The sequence below is a fragment of the Crocodylus siamensis genome, chromosome 4 (assembly GCF_052110815.1).
Source record: "Crocodylus siamensis isolate JL-2025a chromosome 4, ASM5211081v1, whole genome shotgun sequence".
Classification (NCBI taxonomy): domain Eukaryota; kingdom Metazoa; phylum Chordata; order Crocodylia; family Crocodylidae; genus Crocodylus; species Crocodylus siamensis.
In genome coordinates, this window is record NC_143398.1 from 12,799,077 (window position 1) to 12,820,898 (window position 21,822).

Sequence of the window (21,822 nt, forward strand, 5' to 3'; positions counted from 1 at the left end):
TTAAATAAGCACAACAAAGTAGGCAAAAATAGTCAAAGTAACCAAGAAATATTGTCTCATTAGTCCAATAGACACTATAGCTAAATGTACGTTTCTTATTCAGATTCATAAAACAAAATGTAGACTTATTGAGCATCTTGACAGTGCTTCCAATGCTTCACTTGATCATTTCTACACCCGAGTTTATATTACCACATCTGACTCAAGGTTTGTAGTTAGAGCTAAAAACAGTCTGTAGGGCTGTGAAATAGAAGCCAGACATTACCAGGAATGGTTAACAGACAGCAAAATTGCAGAAGAAAGGATAGCTTGATTAGTGGACCAGCAAGACAATTAAAAAGGATAGAGGGCCTTTGGCAACTGTGGAGTAGAGAGAGATTAGCCAGAATCAGAGAGATGATAATAAGCCTTGGAGTCAGTTGACTCTCTCAGTACTGCCTGATTAGAAATGCTGCTGCCCGTTCCCTCCCAGGCAGTTGGTTTTAAAGCTGTGTGTAGCAGGAGTCAAAAGGGGAGAGCAGCGCAGTGGTGCACCACTGCATCCCCTTCCCTGATCCACCCCCAGGAACTGACATGGGGAAAGGGGAATGGGAACACATGAAGACTGAAGGTGTGAGGGAGGAGAGGGGACAGAAATAGGGAGAAAGGAAGAGATTGAAGCCAGGAGAGTGAAAATGTGAAGAAATAAATGCCAAAATATTGACCAGAGAAAAAAATCAAGCCCTAGAAAGAAAAGCAGAAAATGATATTAAAATGTAGATAGGAAGGGGAAAGAGGGACAATAGAGGCTTTAGCCAAGAAGTGAAAACATGACAATGATTGTGGGTGCAACACGAGACACCTAAAAGGGGCCTGAGTTTCAGAGAGTGGGTGGTTAGCTCTTTCCCAAATCAGTCTGCTGTGAGACGTCTCACAATGGACAGCCAGCACCCACCTTTCATCCTTCTCATCTTGGTTTTACCTTGCTGTGTTGTGTGATCCTCTCCTTGACACTCCCTCCCTCGTGTGCTGGCAAAGCTCCTTCCTTAATCCTGCTTATCCTAAAATGGTGGCAACTGGAGACTCCCTGAGCTTCTTGCAGGGTGGCATATAAATCTAATCATCTAAATAAATGAATATTAAATCAATCAGTCAATCACTGGTGGTATAGGATCTGGTTCTTTGTATGATATAGCCAAAACAAATACTGCAGAACAGATCCAGCACTTTCTCACCTTTTAACTGCTTGCTCTTCTTTTTTGAGTGATGAATAAGTTCACCGAGCAGCACTACTCTCTGCTGAATGGAAATTCAGACTGGCTTTAAGCACAGCAACATTTCTTCCCTGGGACTGGCCTACAAAGGGTATGAGCCTTAATGCTGCTCTCTTCAACAGAGAACCTCCTTTTGCTGAGATAATGAAGGGCTGTGATGGTGAAGCAGGAGCATTAGATTTCTACCTGGGACTGCACCCTTGTGACCTCACTGGCAACCGTGATGTCCCTACCTGCGTCACTCATGGTTTTGTTGCTGTTTTATTTTTTTCAACCTCCTATTTTATGGTTTGTTTTATCGTCTTTGTTCTGAAACGCAGCTGAAATACTAATGCTTCTCTGATGCAGAGGAAAGAAAACTGCAAGAGCTATCTCCTGGGGGCTTCCTGGCGGCTTGCTGTGGGTTGAAACACTTCTGCCTTTGACAGCCCTGGCCAAAATAAATGAATTGGTGGGATTTTCTGTGAATCAAAATGGTGCCAACCACACATACAAGGTTTTATGATTCTGTAGGAGATATCCATCAGTGCCTTCACACCACTGCTCTGGACCAAGAATCCAGGGCATCCAGGATAATGACATTGTGGAGGCTTTCTTAATGCAAGAGCCAGGGTTAACAACAAGACCTATCTATGTCGAACACCCTCACAAAGAATCTCTTTTATTTTAGGCTAGGCTGGTAGTTCTGCCCTTTTATTAAGGTTTCCTGACACTTCACATTATAAGTTTCTGTTCTCCAGTTGCTTGTAACTTTGCCAAACTTAAATGGTTTTAGCTGTAATTTGCTTCAAGATGAATATTCTGTGGAAAATATCAGTGGAAGCAATTAAGCTGTTTTCAAACATAAGGGTAGGAAAAATGTGTTGTTTTGTCTGTGTTAAATTTGTATTTGAACACTTCTAGCCACCCCACCCCAATACTTTGGAGAAGGGGCTTAAAAATTCAGTGTGTGGCCATGAGGTCAAGGCATTCCTGTGAAAATCTTCCCAATTTTGGCTCAAGTTGTAACCATTTGATAAACCACAGTTCACCAATGCTCAGTAGACTTCTTTGATGTTAGAAGATTCCAACTTTGCCAAGGATGCATCATCCCTTCACAGCTCCTAGCACTGATCGGTCTGCACAAGCTATCCGCAGGTTGACTGAGTATGCATCACCATCCCTAGACTTCAGAAATGAAACTGCATTTTCCCAGTCATTGTTGGTCCCAGCAAGCTTGGAATACTCACCTGGCTTTCAATGACCTCTTTTCTGGCACCAGCATGGAGAACAAAGCCATGCGATCAGATTCTGAGGGAATAAAAGGTAGGGGAAGAGGGGAAAGAGTATGTTGGAAGAAGGGTTGAAGATGGCTGGGAAAGAAACTGGGGCTGGCTAGACAAGGAGACTGGGACTAGGACGTGAAGGTCAGGAGTCTCTGGGTTGTTGTTCAGGAAGGCTAGGTGTGGAAGTCAGTGTATAATGGGGACAGGTACCCCCTCTTCACATCACAGGGGTGTTATGAAAATAAGTTTGTCAATTCTTGTGAAGGGCCCAGATGCAGTGGTGATGGACACTATAGGAAAGCGCAGAAGGATGTCAACAGTTCTGCCTTCAGAGCCAGATTTGAATCCTTTATGCTAAAGAAGGATCAAACCAAAATGGAAGATAAATGGAAGATAAGGATGAGGATAAACCAAAATATAGCTGCTCAGTAGGTGAGGAGAGTCCAGACTGTACACTGACTGAGGCAGATATCCAGTGGAAAAACAGTGCATGATTATTTCATTAAAAAGCAGGAGCTATTTTAAAGTAATGTTGTATGTGTCATATAGGTTAGAACAAAGTCCTGTCCCTTTACTACCAAAAGAGACACTGGGTACAGGTGCATACACAAGTTACATTTTTCGCATGATCGGGCCCTTGAAAGAGCTCTACAGCTGTGATGTAACATCCATGCATGGCTGCAGAGTACATTTAAAATAGCCAGTCGTGAAAAAAGTAACCCTAGTCAAAAGAGGTATTAAATGAAGAAGCTGCAAAGCAGAGCACCTTAGAGGACTGTGTTCCCTACAGGCTTAATTCTTCGTGCTTTCTGGGGCTGGCCTGGTGTTTGTGCGACTGTGTCCCACCTCCCACCTCCCCTCGAGGTCCAGCCAGCCCAGGTTCAACCAGCATCTCCATGCTGCTCCTTCCCCCTTCCCTGCCCTCCCCCTGGGGTCCTAACAGCCCTGGAGGCAGGGCTGGGGAGAGGGGCTGCAGGCAGGCTTGATCCCCCTGCCCCAACAGGTGAATGTTTCTTGGGTTGGGAGGGAGTGGGCTGTAATTCAGGGTGCTTTGTGTAAAGTGCCATGAGTTAGAGAGGGCCCCTAAATATCTGTGGGCCTGGCATAAAGGGACATGTCAGAAATCAGGCTAACAGAAGAAGAAGCCCAAGGTCCCAGCACATAGTAATACAGTTGTTCTGAACAGCACTGCCACCAAAGAGAGGCTGCCATACTTTGGATCACCTAACTTTTTTAGCAGGTGTACCACAAATTAAGATCCACAGCACTCCCCTGCCTGATCTGCTTCTCTGCTTTCTTCTCCCTGCCTGATCTGCAGCCCCCTGCTTCTTCCCCATATTGCCATATGCTACACACACAGGCTATCTGTGACACTTGTGGCACACATACCACTAGTCGGCCACCCCCAAGACATTGTCTAAGTGATACTCAGGACCGTTTTACTAGAATTAGTACCACACAAAGATGAATTTAAATGTTAGTTCCCTTTACCTCTGAGCAGCAACTTCTCTTCATGTCTAAGAGATGCAGCCCAGAGTCTCACCTGCTGCACGTGGGATAATATTAGTGCAGAGAAAAGAAAAAAGAGAAGGCCTTTTCATTTATTGGGAAGTTTGTGCACTTTCTAATTCTGATGAAATTTATTCCAGCTGCTAAGAACAGCTGTGAAAGAATTTTCCTTGCTTTTTTTAGATATGCATATATTTCTCTTCATCTCTCCTTCAAAGAGTTACTAAGGGTGGGGAAGAAAAAACACTGGATAAAAGTGTTGCTTAAGGGCATGAAGAGATCCAAACAGCAGCTCTGTGTAAATCTGTCACTTCGATTCCCCTGAGAACAACTGCAAACTTGAAAAATGGCGTATTGAGGCAGGCACAGGTGTTAACTTCTTTATTTTATTATTAAGAGGGGGAAAAATTTGCCATGATCAGCCTGGGGTACAGAGTTTCTTTCACTCTGCTTTAGGGTTCATTAGCTCCTCTCTGACTATTACTGTGCTGATAAAAGTCTTATTTATACATCAGAGAGGAAATTGTAGCAGGCAAATTATACTGTACTGATCCCTGCTGTGGGATCCATAATAATACCCCTTTGCTGCTTTAGATGTTTCATTCCCTAGTTAAAACAATTCACAAGGGTATTTAAAAAAATGTTAAAGCATCAGACATTGCTGTTTTATATAGATCAGTATGTATATATGAATTGGAATTCAAGTCGTATCTTTCATCCTTGGGTCGGCTTTGTATCCTGTGTTATATTTGGGCCCAATGCCTGGAAGCAAAGAGACGTTTCATTTAAGATCATTTGTCATGAATGTGGTTAAAAAGAAGTGGTCCTGCTTTCAGCAGTCCCTGGCTCCCAGCAGTTTGAAGTTGAGCACTTCCAAAAATCCTGCCTAACTGATTCTTGCTTTTGAACAGCAGTGCAGTTTGCTAATTACACCCTTGGCAACATGAGAGGCTACAGTGTGCCAGGACAGGATAGGCTTCTGGAGGGAAGAGAGATGTTTTTTCCAGCTCTGACCCTGTCTGAGGGATGACAGCATGAAGGCAGAAGCTGAGCTGGTTGAGTCTAACTAAGCCTCCTCATCAGGTAATCCCACCTCACTTTAGGGGCTGTGCTAGCCATCTCTGGTTCTCTGTATGCAGCAAGGGATTGTGCAGGCTCCTGGTGCCACCAAAATGGGGTTACCAACTGTCAGAAAATGTACTGTCATTAAAAAAATTAAGCTAAAAATGGATGTCAGTAAAGTCTTTAAAAAAAACTTGAACTGTCACTAGAAACACTAAGCAACTACAGCTTGATTGAAGCTCTATAGACAGAACACAGTAGCACCACCTGGTGTCCAAGCAGGAGCACAGCACCCTGCAGGAAGTACTCTCCCAGACATGTGCTGCTGTGCTGTGTCCCAGGCTGCCTGTAAGAACAAATTTAACTTTATTAGAAAATATTAAGAATCACGAAACAAAACTGACAAAGCCATAAGGGAAATACAGTGCTTGAGCGAGGGACTACCATAAGAGGGATGGGGGTGAGGAGGGGGACACAAGTAGGTTACATAACTGCAATGTTATCCATCTAAGCCAGCGGGGGTGGGTGTTGAGGTAGGGGAAGGGGAGGGAGGGGTTCATAACACTGAGAGAGAAAGAAGATAGATATAAACAAACCCATACAGAAGTCCGCAACGGTGGATGGGGTAGGTAGAACAAAGAAGTTACTCAGTCCATAGAGTCCTATTGCAGGAGTCCTTGTTGGGTGGAGTGGAGTGGTCTTTGGTTGAGAAATAGCTTTCAGAGTCCATCAGGTGCAGAGGGGGGTTCAGCCTCTGGGTCCAGTCAGGTGGTGGTCAGTCTGGTGGTGTCTGTGTACTGGCACTGGCCTGTGATGTGTTTGACGTAGGTGTCGTAGGACCAGTGGATGGTGTCAGGCACCATGAGGTGCCGCATCAGCTTGGCGTAGCAGCGGGGGACATGGAAGGCACGCAGCACATTCTCATGGCTGGGGTTCCAGGCTCCGAGCACTTCCACGATGAGCACGTCTACTGCCACGTTGTAGTTGTGGATCCTCAGGATGTTGGCCAGTGGAGCATACTTCTCCTGCTTGTGAGCCCAGGCATCGGTGAAGGCTTGGTGCCAGTTCTCAAAGGGGATGGTCACATCCACGGTCACAATCTTCTTGGCCTCCTCGATGGGGATGATGATGTTGGGGCGCATCTGCCTCTTGCAGCCTGGGATGACGTGGTTCACTGAGCTACTGATTCTCCTCAGCCAAGCAGCTCCAATGCAGCTACAGCAGCTGCAAGGAGCTGGGGCAATGCTCCCTGCCCCCCATCTGCAGCTGCACCTGGCACGGCAGGGCTGGCAGTCTCTCTTGCCTCAGCACCCTCCTCCACCTCCTGCCTTTCACTCCTGTGATGAGGCACATCCCCTCAGCAGCCTGCAGGGCAATGCATCAGGGCAGACTGGGAAGAGCTGAAGCAGCTGCCTCCAGGCAGGGAGGAGGAGGAGGGAAAACCTGCCCCACTGGCAGTGGTACAGCAAGAACTACAGAAGGGGCTTCTCCCCCACCCCAAGAGCTCCTCCCGAAGGCTCTTCAAGAAGCGTCTCCTCTTGAGTTTTTTGAAAGAGCCCAGAGCAGCAACTTAAAAAAATATATTTTTTAAACAATTTCCTTGGCACACCTCCTGGCATGCCAAAGAAAATGTCTCCACTTGCCATTAACTGGCATGTGTGCCAGGAGTTGCCTATCCCTGTGTTAGAATCTCAGCCAGGGCCAGATTACCCATGAAGCGATGTAGGCACAAACCTAGGGGCACTGATGTACCAGGGGCACCAGCATTTTAGTGTTGTGGTTTTTTTTATTGAAGTAAAAATAATAATAAAATATGTATTGTATATAGTATTATAGATAGGGACAGCGAGCAGTGCATCAATTCCCATATACCACAATACACACTTGAAACCATTCTGTTGGACTACCTGCAGTACAGGTGACTGCTAGAAGTTGATGTATCATTGGCTTGGAAAAAAATGAAAGTCAGAGTAGATAGGGGGTGAGGAATATTGTATGCTTAGGGGTGCATGAGGTGTAAATCCAGCCCTGATCTCACCAGCTGCGAAGGTAGATGAAGGCTGCAGCAGAACGAGCTCCCCAGTTGTCTTGGTCTCCTTGCCATTGGATCAAGATCCCATTCTGCAAAGAGCCATGTGGAAGCTGATGTGCAGCAGCTTCTCCACAATAAAAGAAGTCATGCACAGCCATCTTCCATGCCAGCACATTCCTCAAGCCCTTTGATGACCAGCTAATGGCAATGGGAGCAGGATTGTGAGGTCTGGAAACTTCTAGCTCTGAATGTCTACCCTGCAGGCTGCAGCTTTGTTTTCTAAGGCTTCATCATTAAGGAGGAAGTGACTTTTGCTGCTACAATATCTAACATCCTCCACCTCTAATATCATTAGTTCCTTATTAGACATTATGATGCAGGGATAATGTGTACACAAATAGAGACACATGTTGGCTCAGGCCTGTGGGTCAAATGAAATGAAGTAAATTGATTTTTAAACAAGTCCAGCCTCAGATCATAAGATGGAGCAATATTTGTTTTGTGCCATATTAAATTAAAATATTTAGAGATGTTTGTGTCCAGCTCATTGTGAGCCGCCCATGCCAAGAATCCTGTAATCTGACTCTTGTGGTGTTTCAAAGTTTTGTAGCTAAAGGCGAGCAAGTTTTGTATTTAAGAACTGCAGATCTGGTTGTGTTGAAATCAGAATTTCTAGTCAAGTTTTGGATAGGTTGAAATCTGTCCTTTGAAGACTCTTAGGCTAAGGACAGAAGTTACACATAAACTGGTTTAAATGATCAGAAACTGGCTTAAACCTGTAACAGAACAGAAGCTCAGTGCACATAAACCAGTTTCAAAACGGCTGAAACTGGTTTAAGATAAAACTGGTTGAATGTAGTATCAGACTTCACTAATTGAGGTAAAACTGGTTTATGAAACTTCTGTCCCAGACCCCTTCCTGGTTCAAGTTAAAATTACAGTCTCCAATATCCCAGCATGCTTTCCAGCCCTGGCCTAGGCTGTGTTGTCCAGCAGAGAAGGGTTGGGGGGAGAAAGCGGGAGGCAGGGACCCCCAAGCAAACCCTGGCTGAGGTCTAGGGCCAGGGAGAGGGGCTAAACACTCCTTCCCCTGCCCAAACTTACTGCTGGCTGCAAATCCTAGAAGCACCTGGAAGCAGCCCCTGCCTATCCCTGGAATCAGAAAGGGGAAGAGATGACCAACCCTGCAGAGTCCCGCTGCTATGAGTCTAGACTGCAAATCCCAGAGACCTCAGGGGCAGCAGGAAGAGGAAGGGAACACACATCCCATGCCAGCTACATGCCAGAAAGCTGTGCTCTATTGCCCCCTGCCTTCTGACCTGAGTCACTGCAGGCATGTGGCTACATTTCCTGAATCAAAAGTAAATGTGTCCAGTTGTTCCTCAGTTTAATCCATGCAGTTAAGATCAACCTGCAAAGGCTGAATCAGTTCATCCTTAGACTTTTTGACTGTCTGTACTTAGCCCTAGATATTTTCTAGAAGTGCAAAGATTCAGCTATTCTTTTCAGGTGTGTTTTTTCTGGTGCTGTTCTTCCCATCCCAGTAAATAAATAATATTTTGCCTTTGTCCACATTAGTTTTGTCTCCTGAGTTTCTCTATGGCAGAGATGAGTTGTTATGTTACAGGAAGGGTGAAGTGGGGTTCCTTTTTAAATAGTCTAAACATCAGGATTAATAAGCTTGCTGCACTCTAACCATGAAATCAGTTGGTCAGAACGGAACTGGCATTAATGCTACCACTAGAATACATCCTACCTGGGTTTGCATCTTGGGATATGTCAAAGCTCAAGATAATGCAGAATGTTGCCCCTTCCATGTTGGCTAATAGATTTAATAGGAAGCATAACATGCCTCTACTTCAAGACCTGTATTGGCTTGTGCCTGGAGTTAATAATCAGTAAGACCCTGATACACAACTGAAATAAATCGAAGACTGACCTATGTCAATGAAAAGTGGATCAGCTTTAAAGCCTGGGATGGTTTGAGACCATTTCTTTCTCTGGGTCATACTCAAAAAGTACTAACGGAAAGTGCTGCACAAGACACACACACTCAGGTAGGCTCCGGAGTGGTGAGAGATGCGCGGGTGAAGCCCGCTGCGCCCCCACTCCCCTGAAGCCCCCCAGACACCCCCTCAGCAGCCACCGAGCCCCCTGCCGACCCCCAGCACAGCCGGAGGTGAGCAGGCTCGTGGTGGGAAGGGGTTAACTCCTCGCTTGCTGGGAGGAGGCCGCTGCCTGGAGCCGGCCGGGTCAAGCCCCCGCCCAGGCCCCTACTTGGCCCCGCCCCCCAGGGAGCCCCGCCACCGGAGCCGCACGAACAGGCTGCGTAAACAGGTGCTTGAGTTAGTGCAGAGTTCGCACAGGGGAGGGCGTGGGAGGGCACGAGACCCTGCCTGCGACCCCCCCCAGCCATAGCCAGCCCCAGCCGTAGCCAGCCTACCAGAGGCATGACACGGATGGGCACGCGCCGCACCCCGAGGGTCCCCTCGGGCTCTGCGGCCCCTCCACTGGGCACCTCAGAGACGGCCACCCAGACGGAGTCCATGGTTCCGGGCTCCACGCAGATGGAGCCCCTGGCTCTCAGCTGCGGGGGCTGCCTGTCCCTTTTTCAGGCTCTGGGGCCCGGGAGCATGGCCACCTCCCCTTGCGGGGTCTGCTCCCTACTGGGGTCTCTGGCGCGCCAGCTGGAGGAGCTCCAGGCCACAGTCCAGAGACCATGTGCCATCAGGGACTGTGAGCAGGAGACAGATTCCTACTGCCAGGCCTTTCTCCCCTGGGAGCCGCAGGGGAGAGCTCCATCTCCCTCCGCGACTAAGGAGGACTCTGGGACCTCCCGCTCTGCCCAGTCAGGGGCATGGACCAAGGTGGTCAAGGGCCCCAAGGCCCGCCGCACCAAGGCCCCTGCCCCGCCGGAGCTTAGCAACAGGTTCGCACCTCTTGCAGCCCCAGCAGAGCCCACGCAGTTGCCAGCTCCCGCAGGCAACCCAGGCTTGACCGCAGCTAGTGGCCCCGCTCTCCCCAAGACAAAGCGTAAGGTGTTTGTTGTGGGAGACTCCATCCTGCGGGGCACTGAGGGGGCAATCTGCCGCCCTGACCCCTTAGTCCGGGAAATCTGCTGCTTCCCGGGGGCCCGCATCCGAAACATTGCAGAGAGGATCCCGCAGATCCTCCGGCCCACAGACCACTACCCCATGCTCCTTATTCACGTGGGCACCAATGACACGGCTCGGAGCACCCCCAGCCAGGTCATGAGGCGCTACAGGGAGTTGGGAGTGGGGCTTAGGGGTCTGGGAGCTCAGGTGGTGTTTTCGTCGATCCTCCCAGTCTTGGGCTATGGGCTGAGGAGGGAGAGGAGGATCCACGCGGTAAACCAAAGACTGCGGCGCTGGTGTTATCGGGAAGGCTTTGGCTTCCATGACCACAGCCCACTCTTTGGCGAGAGAGGCAGCGAGCTGCTGGGAAGAGATGGCCTCCACCTCTCTCCCCTGGGGAGGAGGCTCTTCTCAGCCAGGCTGGCTGACCTGCTCCACCGGGCTTTTAACTAAGCCCGCTGGGGGATGGGGGGACTACTGCCCCTGCTAGCCCGCTGAACGGCCCTTGCTAAGCCAGCGGACCAAGGCACTTAAGGGGGCACTTAAGGGAGCCCACCCCTGCCCCAGCCCTGGCACAATCTGTGGGCAAGGCAAGAGCCCCCAAGGGCACACTTGCCTGCCTGTACACTAATGCCAGGAGCCTGGGCAACAAGCAGGACGAGCTCGTCCTCCTGCTCAGTGCAAAGAAATATGATGTCATTGGGATAACGGAGACCTGGTGGGACTCCACCCATGACTGAACCACGGGTATAGAGGGCTATACCCTATACAGGAGGGATCGTGTTGACAAAAGGGGCGGGGGTGTAGCTCTCTATGTGAAGGAAAGCTACATGTCCCTGCAAGCTGATGTTGGCGACCGGCATGGACAGCTAGAGACCCTCTGGGTAAAAATTCGTGGGGAATTCAGCACAGGGGACACAACGGTGGGAGTCTACTACAGACCTCCCACTCAAAGTCCCGAGCTTGACCAGGAGTTCACCCGGGAACTGACTGAGGCCGCTTGCTCCAGGACCTTGGTTGTCATGGGTGACTTCAATTACCCGGACATCTCGTGGGAAGATCACTCAGCTAAATCTGAGCGGGCGCAAACCTTTCTCTCGTGCGTGGATGACCTCTACCTGACTCAAGAAGTCTATGGGCTAACAAGAGGCAAAGCGCTGCTTGACCTGGTACTGGCTACGGGGGACGACCTAATCGGCGACCTACTGATTGATGGGAAGTTGGGTGACAGTGACCACGAGCTGATCACCTTCACCATCTGCCGTAAACCTGGCAAGTCAGTCAGCAACACAGAAGTCCTTGACTTCAGAAAAGCCGACTTTGACAAGCTCAAGAGGCTAGTCAGTCAGGCCCTCAGGGACCATGACCCCAGGGAGATGGGAGTTCAAGAAGAGTGGTTGCTTCTCAAGGAAGCGATCCTCAGTGCACAAGCTAAATCTATTCCAACACAGAGGAAAGGCTGCAAGAAGGCACAGCAGCCCCCCTGGCTCGCCAGAGACCTAGCGGACCTACTGTGGCTAAAAAGGAAAGCCTACAAAGGATGGAGGATGGGATTCACCTCCAAGGAGGATTACTCCGCGCTGGTCCGGTCCTGCAGGGACCAAACCAGGAAAGCCAAGGCTGCAACTGAACTCCAACTAGCTTCAGGCATCAAGGACAACAAAAAGTCCTTTTTCAGATATGTGGGGAGCCAGAGGAAAAGCAAGGGCAACGTTGGACCCCTGCTAAACCAGATGGGGCAACTGACAACTGACGCCCAGGAAAAAGCCAACCTATTAAATAGGTACTTTGCGTCAGTCTTTCATCAGTCACACGGGATGCCCATGCCTGCTATGGGACAGGGAGATCCGGGTGATGGGGATCCCTTACCCTCCATCAATGCTGACCTCGTGAAGGAACACCTTGAGAAGCTGGATACCTTCAAGTCAGCCGGCCCTAATAATCTGCACCCCAGGGTACTCAAGGAGCTGGCGAGTGTCATAGCCCAGCCCCTGGCACGGGTCTTTGAAAACTCCTGGCGCTCTGGTGTAGTGCCCGAAGACTGGAAGAAGGCCAATGTGGTGCCGATCTTCAAGAAAGGGAGGAGAGTGGATCCGGCTAACTACAGGCCCATTAGCCTGACTTCTATCCTGGGGAAGATCTTAGAAAAGTTTATTAAGGAGGCCATCCTTGAGGGACTGGCCCAGGCTAACATCCTAAGGGACAGCCAGCACGGGTTTGTTGCGGGTAGGTCTTGTTTGACCAATCTCATTTCCTTCTATGACCAGGTGACCTATCACCTGGACAAGGGAGAAGAGATTGATGTCATATATCTTGACTTCAAAAAAGCTTTTGATCTGGTATCCCATGATCACCTCTTGGCCAAACTGGCCAGTTGTGGCCTTGGCTCCACCACGATCCGCTGGCTGGGAAATTGGCTTCGTGGTTGGACCCAGAGGGTTGTGATTGATGGCAGTCACGCATCATGGTGCCCTGTGACCAGTGGGGTCCCTCAAGGCTCTGTCCTGGGACCCATACTGTTCAACATCTTCATTAACGATGTGGACATTGGAGTCAGGAGTGGACTGGCCAAGTTCGCCGATGACACCAAACTTTGGGGCAAAGCATCCACGCCAGAAGATAGGCGGGTGATCCAGGCTGACCTGGACAAGCTCAGCAAATGGGCAGACGAGAACCTGATGGTGTTTAACACCGATAAATGCAAGGTTCTCCACACTGGGAGGAAAAACCTGCAGCATCCTTATAGGCTCGGCAGTGCTACATTGGTTAGCACTACAGAAGAAAAAGACTTGGGGGTCATCATTGACCACAAGATGAACATGAGCCTGCAATGTGATGCTGCGGCTAGTAAAGCGACCAAAATGCTGGCATGCATCCATAGATGCTTCTCGAGCAAATCCCGGGATGTCATTCTCCCCTTGTACTCGGCCTTGGTGAGGCCGCAGCTGGAGTACTGCGTCCAGTTTTGGGCTCCATAATTCAAAAAGGATGTGGAGAAGCTTGAGAGAATCCAGAGGAGAGCCACGCGCGTGATCAGAGGTCAGGAAAACAGATCTTACGATGACAGGCTGAGAGCCATGGGACTCTTTAGCCTGGAAAAGCGCAGGCTCAGGGGTGATCTGATGGCCACCTATAAGTTTATCAGGGGTGACCACCAGGATCTGGGGGAACGTCTGTTCACCAGAGCGCCCCAAGGGATGACGAGGTCGAACGGTCACAAACTCCTGCAAGACCGTTTCAGGCTGGACATAAGGAAGAATTTCTTTACTGTCCGAGCCCCCAAGGTCTGGAACAGTCTGCCAGCAGAGGTGGTTGAAGCACCTACATTGAACACCTTCAAGAGCAAATTGGATGCTTATCTTGCTGGGATCCTATGACCCCAGCTGACTTCCTGCCCTTTGGGCAGGGGGCTGGACTCGATGATCTCCCGAGGTCCCTTCCAGCCCTAATGTCTATGAAATCTATGAAATTATTCATAGAATAATTATTATTATTACAATTCCACATTTTAGATTGTAAAAAGGTATTTGAGCAAGAAATTCCTTTGGTGGATAATAGGCAGAGCTTCCGGCAGACAATTCTCTGATAAGGAACCCTTGATATCTAAATTCACTCTCCTCTTGGTTCATCTTTCTTTGCAGGACATTTGTGAGGCCATCGGTAAAGGAGCTGTAGATTTCAAAATAATGTAGATAGCAGCAGAAAGGGTGGGTTTCTCAATAGGAATGGTATTAGTTTGGGTGCAAGTCTCTTCTTTGGCCCTGGCTTTTTGTGTGGCCCTAAGCAAGTTGCTTAGGGCCAGTTTTCCAAATATCTGGGCCTTAGCCCTTCTGTGGTTTAGTTTCCCTGTCTAAAACAGAGGTCTGGGAAGATAAATACATTAAAGACTGCAAGGCACTCAGATACTTCAGTCACAGGGGCCCTATACATACCAAAGATAGACTACAGTTGGATGCGGTATGTTAGTTCTGTGTGGGTAAATCTAGAGAGAATTCATACTTGGCAAATTGATAAAGAGAGAGACTGTAACGGACGTTCCAGAATTACTAATTGTGTATTTGATATGTGAAGAGATGCCCAGAGCTTTGGATAGGTACAAGAGAAATTAGTAATAAAGAAGCCTTTGGGAAAACGCAGAAATCCTGGGATGAAGCATTCACAATTAATTAGCAGGAGCACTTTTTTCTTCTTGAACATGTAGAATTATGTTTTGAATTTGTTGCCATTGCCTCTGCCTACAGAAATTTTAGGGGCCCTGAAGTCACAAAGAATGAAAGACCAATTTAAAAAAAAAAAGCCAAATCAAACAACTCTCCCAGGTCAGGATAAGTTAGACCAGGTAGGGATTCAGAGAACAGGTCTGTGGGAAATACCAGTGGTGGTCCCATACTTTAGGGGTCTCCAAAATTTTGCAACAAATGTCCAGCTTGCTTATAGGTCATCAAAATTAAGCCTCTAAGGGACCCGAAATGGCTCTCTTGCCCAGGGCCCCAACAACCCTAAGGCCACCACGGGAAATACCCTTCAAAAGCTGCTGCCTGTCTGCGGGGTGGAATCGTCACACTCCAGCTCTCTTCTGCAGCAGCAACGTCCCAGCCTGCCAACTGCTACTATATCCTCCAGCTCAGCCCATATGAGGGGATTAATCAATGATGGGTGCACCTCTACTGCTCCTTTCCTTCCCCTGGCTCAAAATGCTATTCCCTATGCTCAGGTGGAGCTCTTTAAAGCAGAATTTCATAGTGCAAGCTCTTCACATCCTGTCCCTGTATAACAACTCCCCTCATTCTGCTGCCTGTTAGGAGCGTAATATTTGACCCTGCACTGGAGTGGGCAGAATTTGCAATTTTGCTTGCCGCAGTGAAGTGCGGCACGATGGTCATCTCATTTGAAAAAGTAACACCATAGTTGGCAAGTTGCTTTTTTGTTGCACAAAATAATTAATGAGATCCCAATATCGGTGGCCGCACCGCCTGAACAAAGCTTGCAGGCATTTTCTAAACTCTCTATCTGGGTGGGGAAACACCCCTCTCTACTGTTTTAAGGGACGTAATAACCTCCCGGGTTTCCCATGGTAACAGACGGTGCTCCTGAGTTTGTACACACTGCCATCTGCTGCACGGGAAGGAAACTGGGAGAAGATGTATTGCGACAGGAAAGGCAGATGGAGTGTGTCTAACAAAGCTTTTTTTGTTTGGGTTTTAAATCACAGTGTCTTCAAACTTCCCTCGTCTCTCTGCAGACAGTAAAAAAAAGATCACAAAAAAGGCAACTGGAGAATTGGGTCTCACTGGGAGAGGTGATGGAAACCTCACCCAGCTGAAGGGTTATAATGGTAATAAACCAGGGCTCCCAAAATGCACTTTTGTTTTATATCAGCTTCACAAAACATTGCAAATTGAACTGACAGTCTCTCTCAATTTCAGCCCTCCTCATAGGGGCTGTTGATACTTCGGCAGTGGAAATCCTGCCTACTCAAATGGGGAAGGTTTGTCATCTCTCATGCCTTCTGTAAAGGACAAGCAATTCTCTGTAAAATGTACCAGCTGTGTTCCAACTGCACCACGCAAGAATCACACCGGTACAACTCATAACCTGCCTGGGAATACCTGCTAAACCGATGTGACTCAAAAGTAGTGGCTTCTCATAGTCTCTCAAGAGCAGGCCCTTGATGGGGCTAGGTTTCTGGCTGGTTTTGCTCAGTTGCCCATGAAGACTCCATGTGCCTCCAATATTTGGACCTTTGCATTACTGCAAGATTTATACCCTGCCCTGTCCCAAATCATTACCATTGGTATTGGGCATACCTGGTATCTCTTATCTTATGTCCCAGTGAGCTTCTTAGTCTCAGACTGTTTTTCCATTCCTTTTCTAGACTGTTCACCAAACCAACTTAGAATTCAAAGCACTTTCTGCCAAGCCTCTGCAGATATTCTGTAGGGAATCGTATGAAAGACAGAAAGTCTTTACACAGTACTTCTTGTCCTTTGGCTCAACTGTGACGTTATAATGCAACGTTCCTATCACTGTCATCTTGGCACCAATTCCAACTGGATTCCTCTGCAGATTATACCTAGGCACTTCTAATAATTTTTTTGCATATGGATGAAACTTCACCAATAGAGAATAATTCATAAAAATTCCAAATAAATTCTTGAAGAAAGAGATAAATACCAGTAGTAATAGTAATAAATTCAAACTAGTCATTGAAACCCCTATTTAAAATACCTAGACTTTAATTTTTGGAGGTTCAACACCTCCAATTGATATGTTTCATTTGGCTAGCATAACTTGTTCATACGCCATCAGGTGGCTTTACAGTGAGCTATTAAATGGATAGTTAAATTCTATCCTAAAGGTAGTTTTATTTGAGGGGGTGAAGTAACCCACACCTGTACTTTGCAAAATCCTATTGGATTCAGGTTCCCTTAGTATCTCAGTATCTGTGAACCTTCAAGTAAAGGAGTTTCATATTTAGTTGGCTAGCTGCTTCCATCAATAATTCATGTGAAAGGACTATCGATTTCTCCTCCCTGAATCTAGTAGTGAGCAAGTCCTAAAAAACTGAACAGACAGGCAAAGAAATAGGGAGGAAGAGGAGCATCTGGTATTAAAGTGGCCCAGGTCTTTATAGTCTGGCCTGACAGTGTCTTATCTTACCTTATTAGAAGACCATTGTTTTTTTTATCCTCACACCTTAGGTTTTCCAAATTCTTGTCTCAGCTGAACTCGACAGAGTACTCTCCTTCATTTCCTGTGCTTACAATGTGTAGTGTTACTGTGTCCAATGCTGTTTGGTAAAATGTATATTTAAGTATAAGGAGGCAATGTTCTTTGGGTAGATGGAATATCTTTTATTAAACCAACTGAGTATCTTTTATTAGACCAGCTAATAACAGATATCCCATCTACCCAAAGAACTTGGCCTGCCTATGTCCTTAGAGTAGACCAACATGGCTACAACCAAAAACCCAGCTATATAAGGGTGAAGTCCCCACTCCCCAGCCTAATGAACTGGCTGTCCCACCTAGGTACCAAGGCAGCCTTTGGCCAGCTACTTGGCTGGTTCCTGATCCTCTTTCAAGGGACCAATCTAGCTCCTGATATTTGCTGCCTAACACATCAAACCTCCAATCTGTAAACAGCTCCCTACCTCTTGGCTTCTCCTTATCCTGTCTCCTACTCCCTGCCCTGCTTCTTTGGCCCCTGTATCTCTGCTTGCTGCCCCTCAGCTTTGTGACTCCAATCCCTGACCTTACAACCTGTCTCCTGGTTTCTAATCTCTGGCTGTATACCAAGGGTGACCAAACTGATATAGCCCAATGGTGGCCGAACTGCAGCTCGCCGGCATGGTAGTTGTGGCTTTCCAGGGCTTCTCTGCTGAAGCCCCACCCCTGCATCGTGCCCTAGCAAAGCCCCACCCCCATGCTCTGCAGCTGCACCACTTACCCTGGGGCATGGGGAAAGCCAGAGTGGCGCGGGGGGGTCACCTCCACTCCAGGTTACTCAGCACCCTCCACTCCGCTCTCCAGCTTTGGTGGAGGATCGGATGTGGCTCCCGGGTTGAGTAACTCTGGCCACCCCTAATATAGTCTGTGAGTGGGATAAGCTCATGTAGCTGTCATCTGTCCATGGGGTTTATAAGGAGTCTAGGCCAGCTGGGGCTGATCCAGCTCCAGGCTCAAGCTGGAGGTAATCATGGTGCTGGGTGAATCATCCTCACATCCCTCAGGAAGAGGCTCCCTCCCTGCCCTACCCAGACCTTCAGAGGTTCAGTTAGCAAAACTTCATTTGAACAACAGAGTGCCTGCTTGCATCTCCTGACCTACCTGGAGCCCTGCCCACCTGCTTAGTTCCACCTAGATCCCACCTGAACCTTGCTTAGCATACTCCTTGCCTTGATCTTTACCTACATTTTTGCTTGCACCCGTGCCTAGGTTAGACCTGTGCCTTGCCTGCTTAGTTCCTACCTGCACCTTGCCTAGCCTGAACCTTCAGGTCTGCCTGTCTTGGCTCCTGCTACTATGCCTGCCTGTTCCCACCCTGGATTGTCCCATTCTTGTCCTGCCTGTCTTTGAGTGTTCCTGTCCCCAGAATGGACTTCCTGGTATGACTTATGTCTTGCCTTGATCCTGACTTCAACACCGCCCCCCCCCAGTTTGAGACCTAGACAGGTGCTGGACAGCACACTATCATAATCCCTGCTATAACACCATCTCTTTGGACCAATTGCCTCTGCCCTAGTCCACCTGAACAGGGATTCACCTGGGGGAGCAGTGGCAGCATTAATGCTGCCTCTACTCCCCTGCTGCCAAATTTCTGAATGCATGGAGAGTCTCATAAGCTTGAGGACACAGCTGTTTGCACAAGATGGAGCCTACAGACTGGCCCCATGCCTCTCATCCAGTTGGGTGAGTTGGGTCCTACTGGATGAGTTGGGTACTACTGCTCTAGACAACTGGCTTCTGTCCTAGCTACAGGCTTTCAGTACCTGGGCTCAGACTGGTATCTTGGACTTGTTTCTTAACCTGTTAACCTTTGGCTCCAAGCCTCTGCCTAGCCTCCAACTACCCACCAGAGCCCTCAGCTCTAGATACTAGGCTGTGCTACCCTAACAAATGGGGACCCAAGCCCTGTTCTGCCTCTAGGATGTCGTACATTTACATGGCTTTTAAGCACCTAGCAGTATGTCTACACTGCATCAGCAGAGAACTCAGCTTCGTTTCACTGCAAGGCAATTATCCCTGCTTACCTGCTCCATGCACATCCACCTTAGAAATGAGGTGAGGGTGCCTAAAAGACATCCCTAGCACCATACTCAGGACCTGGGCTTCCTGCATACTCACAAGTGGTGGCTTGAGTGACCACCATGGCCATCTGACTGGTTTGCGAGGCTGGCAGGAGCAGGAGCAGGTGAGCAGACATATTGCCTCAACCTAAAGACTGAGCTCTCTGCAGTCACTAAACACGTTCCTACTCTCCTCTCCTCACCCTCACCCCCACACAGCAGCCACAAAACTGCTGGCACACTTAGATTTCTTATGTGTCTGCATTTTGGGCTGGAAGGATACCCAGACAACTACACTTGACCTACCGCGAATGGCCAGTGGTGATCCAGAACAGCCATCTAGATATCAAACTGTACTGAGTTCAGCCTCAGTCCAAGTCCATCTGAGAAGCACATAAACTCAGCAGAGGTTCCTGTCTCCTTACCTGGACAAAAGCCACATGGATCAACTGTTTGAAGCTGTGGGAAAGGAGAAACAGGAGGATGCCGTCTTATTCAGGTAAACATCTCCCTGCTGATCAGCTGGATTCTCATCTTAGCAAACTGTGTTGAGCTAGACTCCAACATGAGGGAAGCATGTAAGTCCACCTGTAATTCTACCCCTTTTGATTAGGGATGAGCTTTGTGCCAGGCTATGAACAGGAAAGGCCTCTGGACTCACATACAGCTGCCCTCTGCTAGAGCAGGAGAGCCCTCTGATTCTTCAGGAGAGTGTGCCTTCCTGGGTGGGAAAGGATTGCATTCCCGAACCAAGACGTGCCCTTTTTGTACTAGTGACAGCAAAGACTAAAACATCTGAGAGGCAGAATAGGATCGGGGCCATCGTTTGTAATTCCATTAACCTCCCTAAGGTTCAGCACCGAAATACTACATTGACTGGCACTACGGATACATTTTTTTCTGTCACTAGGATATGGATGGCTGGGCTTGTTGTTAGACTTATGACCCAGGGAGTCATGAGCAGGCAAGGTCAGGAAGCAAGGGTCCAAATTAGAGTCACAAGTCAAAGAGCCATGAGCCAGGGAGGTTGTTTGCAGTTGTTCCTCAGTGCTGGGACTTTCTCCCTCTTGAGGCTTGCCAGAGCCTGGGCCCAGGCATCTTTTGGAAGTGCTGTAAGACCTTCCTATTTGGGCAGGAATGTAATCAAGACTGAGATGTTATTTAGGGAATCTGTTTTATCTTGACGCTCTAGTTCCCTTCCAGATTGTTTTGGTCTTTCTGTCGTTCTCCTCTTTTGAAGGTATTTTGTTTTCTTAACATAATAAGCCTGAGTCTTTGTTGGAAAAGGCAGCATATAAATTGAATGAATGAAATAAATAAGGCAGGCAATCAGGAGCAGTTGGGTCAGGAGGCCAAGGTGTGTAAGGGATGGAGATCTGGGTGGTCATTAAGCTAAATAGACCCATGAGCCAAGAGGACTGGATTTTTACAGACCTAGACTGGGGGTCTGGGATTTGAGCCCCGTTTCTAGTAATGTAAGTGCAAATAAACACATTGTATAAAAATCAGCCTGATTTCTCTCCTATTAAGGCCCAGCCCTTTTGTAAGAGAACAGCCTTAAAAGTGTTATTTAATTCCCCCCCTTTCTCAGTCTCTGCTGCATAAGTAAACCCCTTTTAATGTCCCTATTCCATAATGTTAAGACAATTAAGACACAGCCTGCACCATTCAGAAGAACCAATTCTCTCTCTGCAGGGTATAAGTAACCCCTATTGAAGTTGTGTACCACCTCTTCTTTTTATCTGGTTCCCACTGACTCCAACGAGAGAGGGACTTGTATCCTGCAGTGGAAGCATAAGGCACCCAGTAGGGAGAGCTGGGAAGATAAAAAGAGAATGTAGTAAATGAAATAGCAAGCACAATGTGAATGACTGGATGGAAGCAGGAAGGGGGAAACAGGCATATAGTCTTGCCTGTCAATTTGTCTCGCCTCAGGGAGGCTTTGCAAGTAGAACTGACAACGGGATATGCCCTCTCTAGATCATATCTCCCAATGATCTGCTTGCAGAAAAAGAGTTGGAAAGAGAAAAAACAGAGGAATGAACAGGTGAAGCAGAGGAAATAGCAAATGTGTATAAAGCTAACAGTCCCGCTTTCTATTAAGGTCCTTTTTAAAAACAGTTAACAACTAATTAGTAGCTGCTTTAATCACCAGTTACTCAACTGTAATATAGTCCAGCAGGTCTATGGACTGTTTGTAAATACAGGTGATAACAATCTTTCCAAACCATTTTCTGGTGGTCAAGTCTGTAACGTACCTATTACATGTAGTAATATACATGTGATACTTGTACTTGTTATGAACCACTTAAAAATGTAATTTAATTTAGTGTGTGACCACCTAGCTATATAGGCAGATAAGGTTCTTTGGGTGAATTTGACATATTTTATAAAAGATATCAGATTCACCCAAAGAACCTTGTCTGCCTATGTCCGTAGACCAACATGGCTACAACCTACACCCATCTAGCTATATAGCATCCTCTGCTAAAAGAGGAAATTAAACTGACTCATCCTACTGAAGGAGAAAAATCCTTATAGAGCACACTAGGAGTGGGGAAATAATCCCTACTCTCCATACCATAATGGTGTCCAATCATCAGTAAGTGACAGTGGATAGTGCAGCTATTCGACTTACTGGTGGCACATTTTCTCTTGAATTGCAACAGAAATGGGACTGAAAGAAACAGCCTGTCAGGACAGTAGCCCCTACTGCCATCTACACCTGTGACCACTGTGGCAGAAACCGTAAGTCTAAAATCGGTCTCTACAGCCACAGGAGAAAATGCTAGCATATCTACAAACCCTTCACATAGTC

General features: G+C 47.8%; 1 protein-coding gene across 2 annotated transcripts in view; it reads right to left on the reverse strand.

Moving 5' to 3' along the window:
* LOC149865486 (uncharacterized) overlaps nucleotides 1-21,822 on the reverse strand; it is a 46,079-nt gene that overhangs the window by 4,222 nt on the left and 20,035 nt on the right. The window contains exon 2 of one of the 2 annotated variants that reach the window (XR_016441706.1): nucleotides 962-1,103. Coding sequence is in view for 1 of the 2 variants with exons in the window: in XM_090041801.1 (XP_089897927.1) it covers nucleotides 5,854-6,231 (378 nt within the window). In the remaining variant the exon portion in view is untranslated. Of the gene's footprint in view, nucleotides 1-961; nucleotides 9,184-21,822 lie in introns of those variants that run through there. The other variant, XM_090041801.1, reaches the window with a different exon arrangement.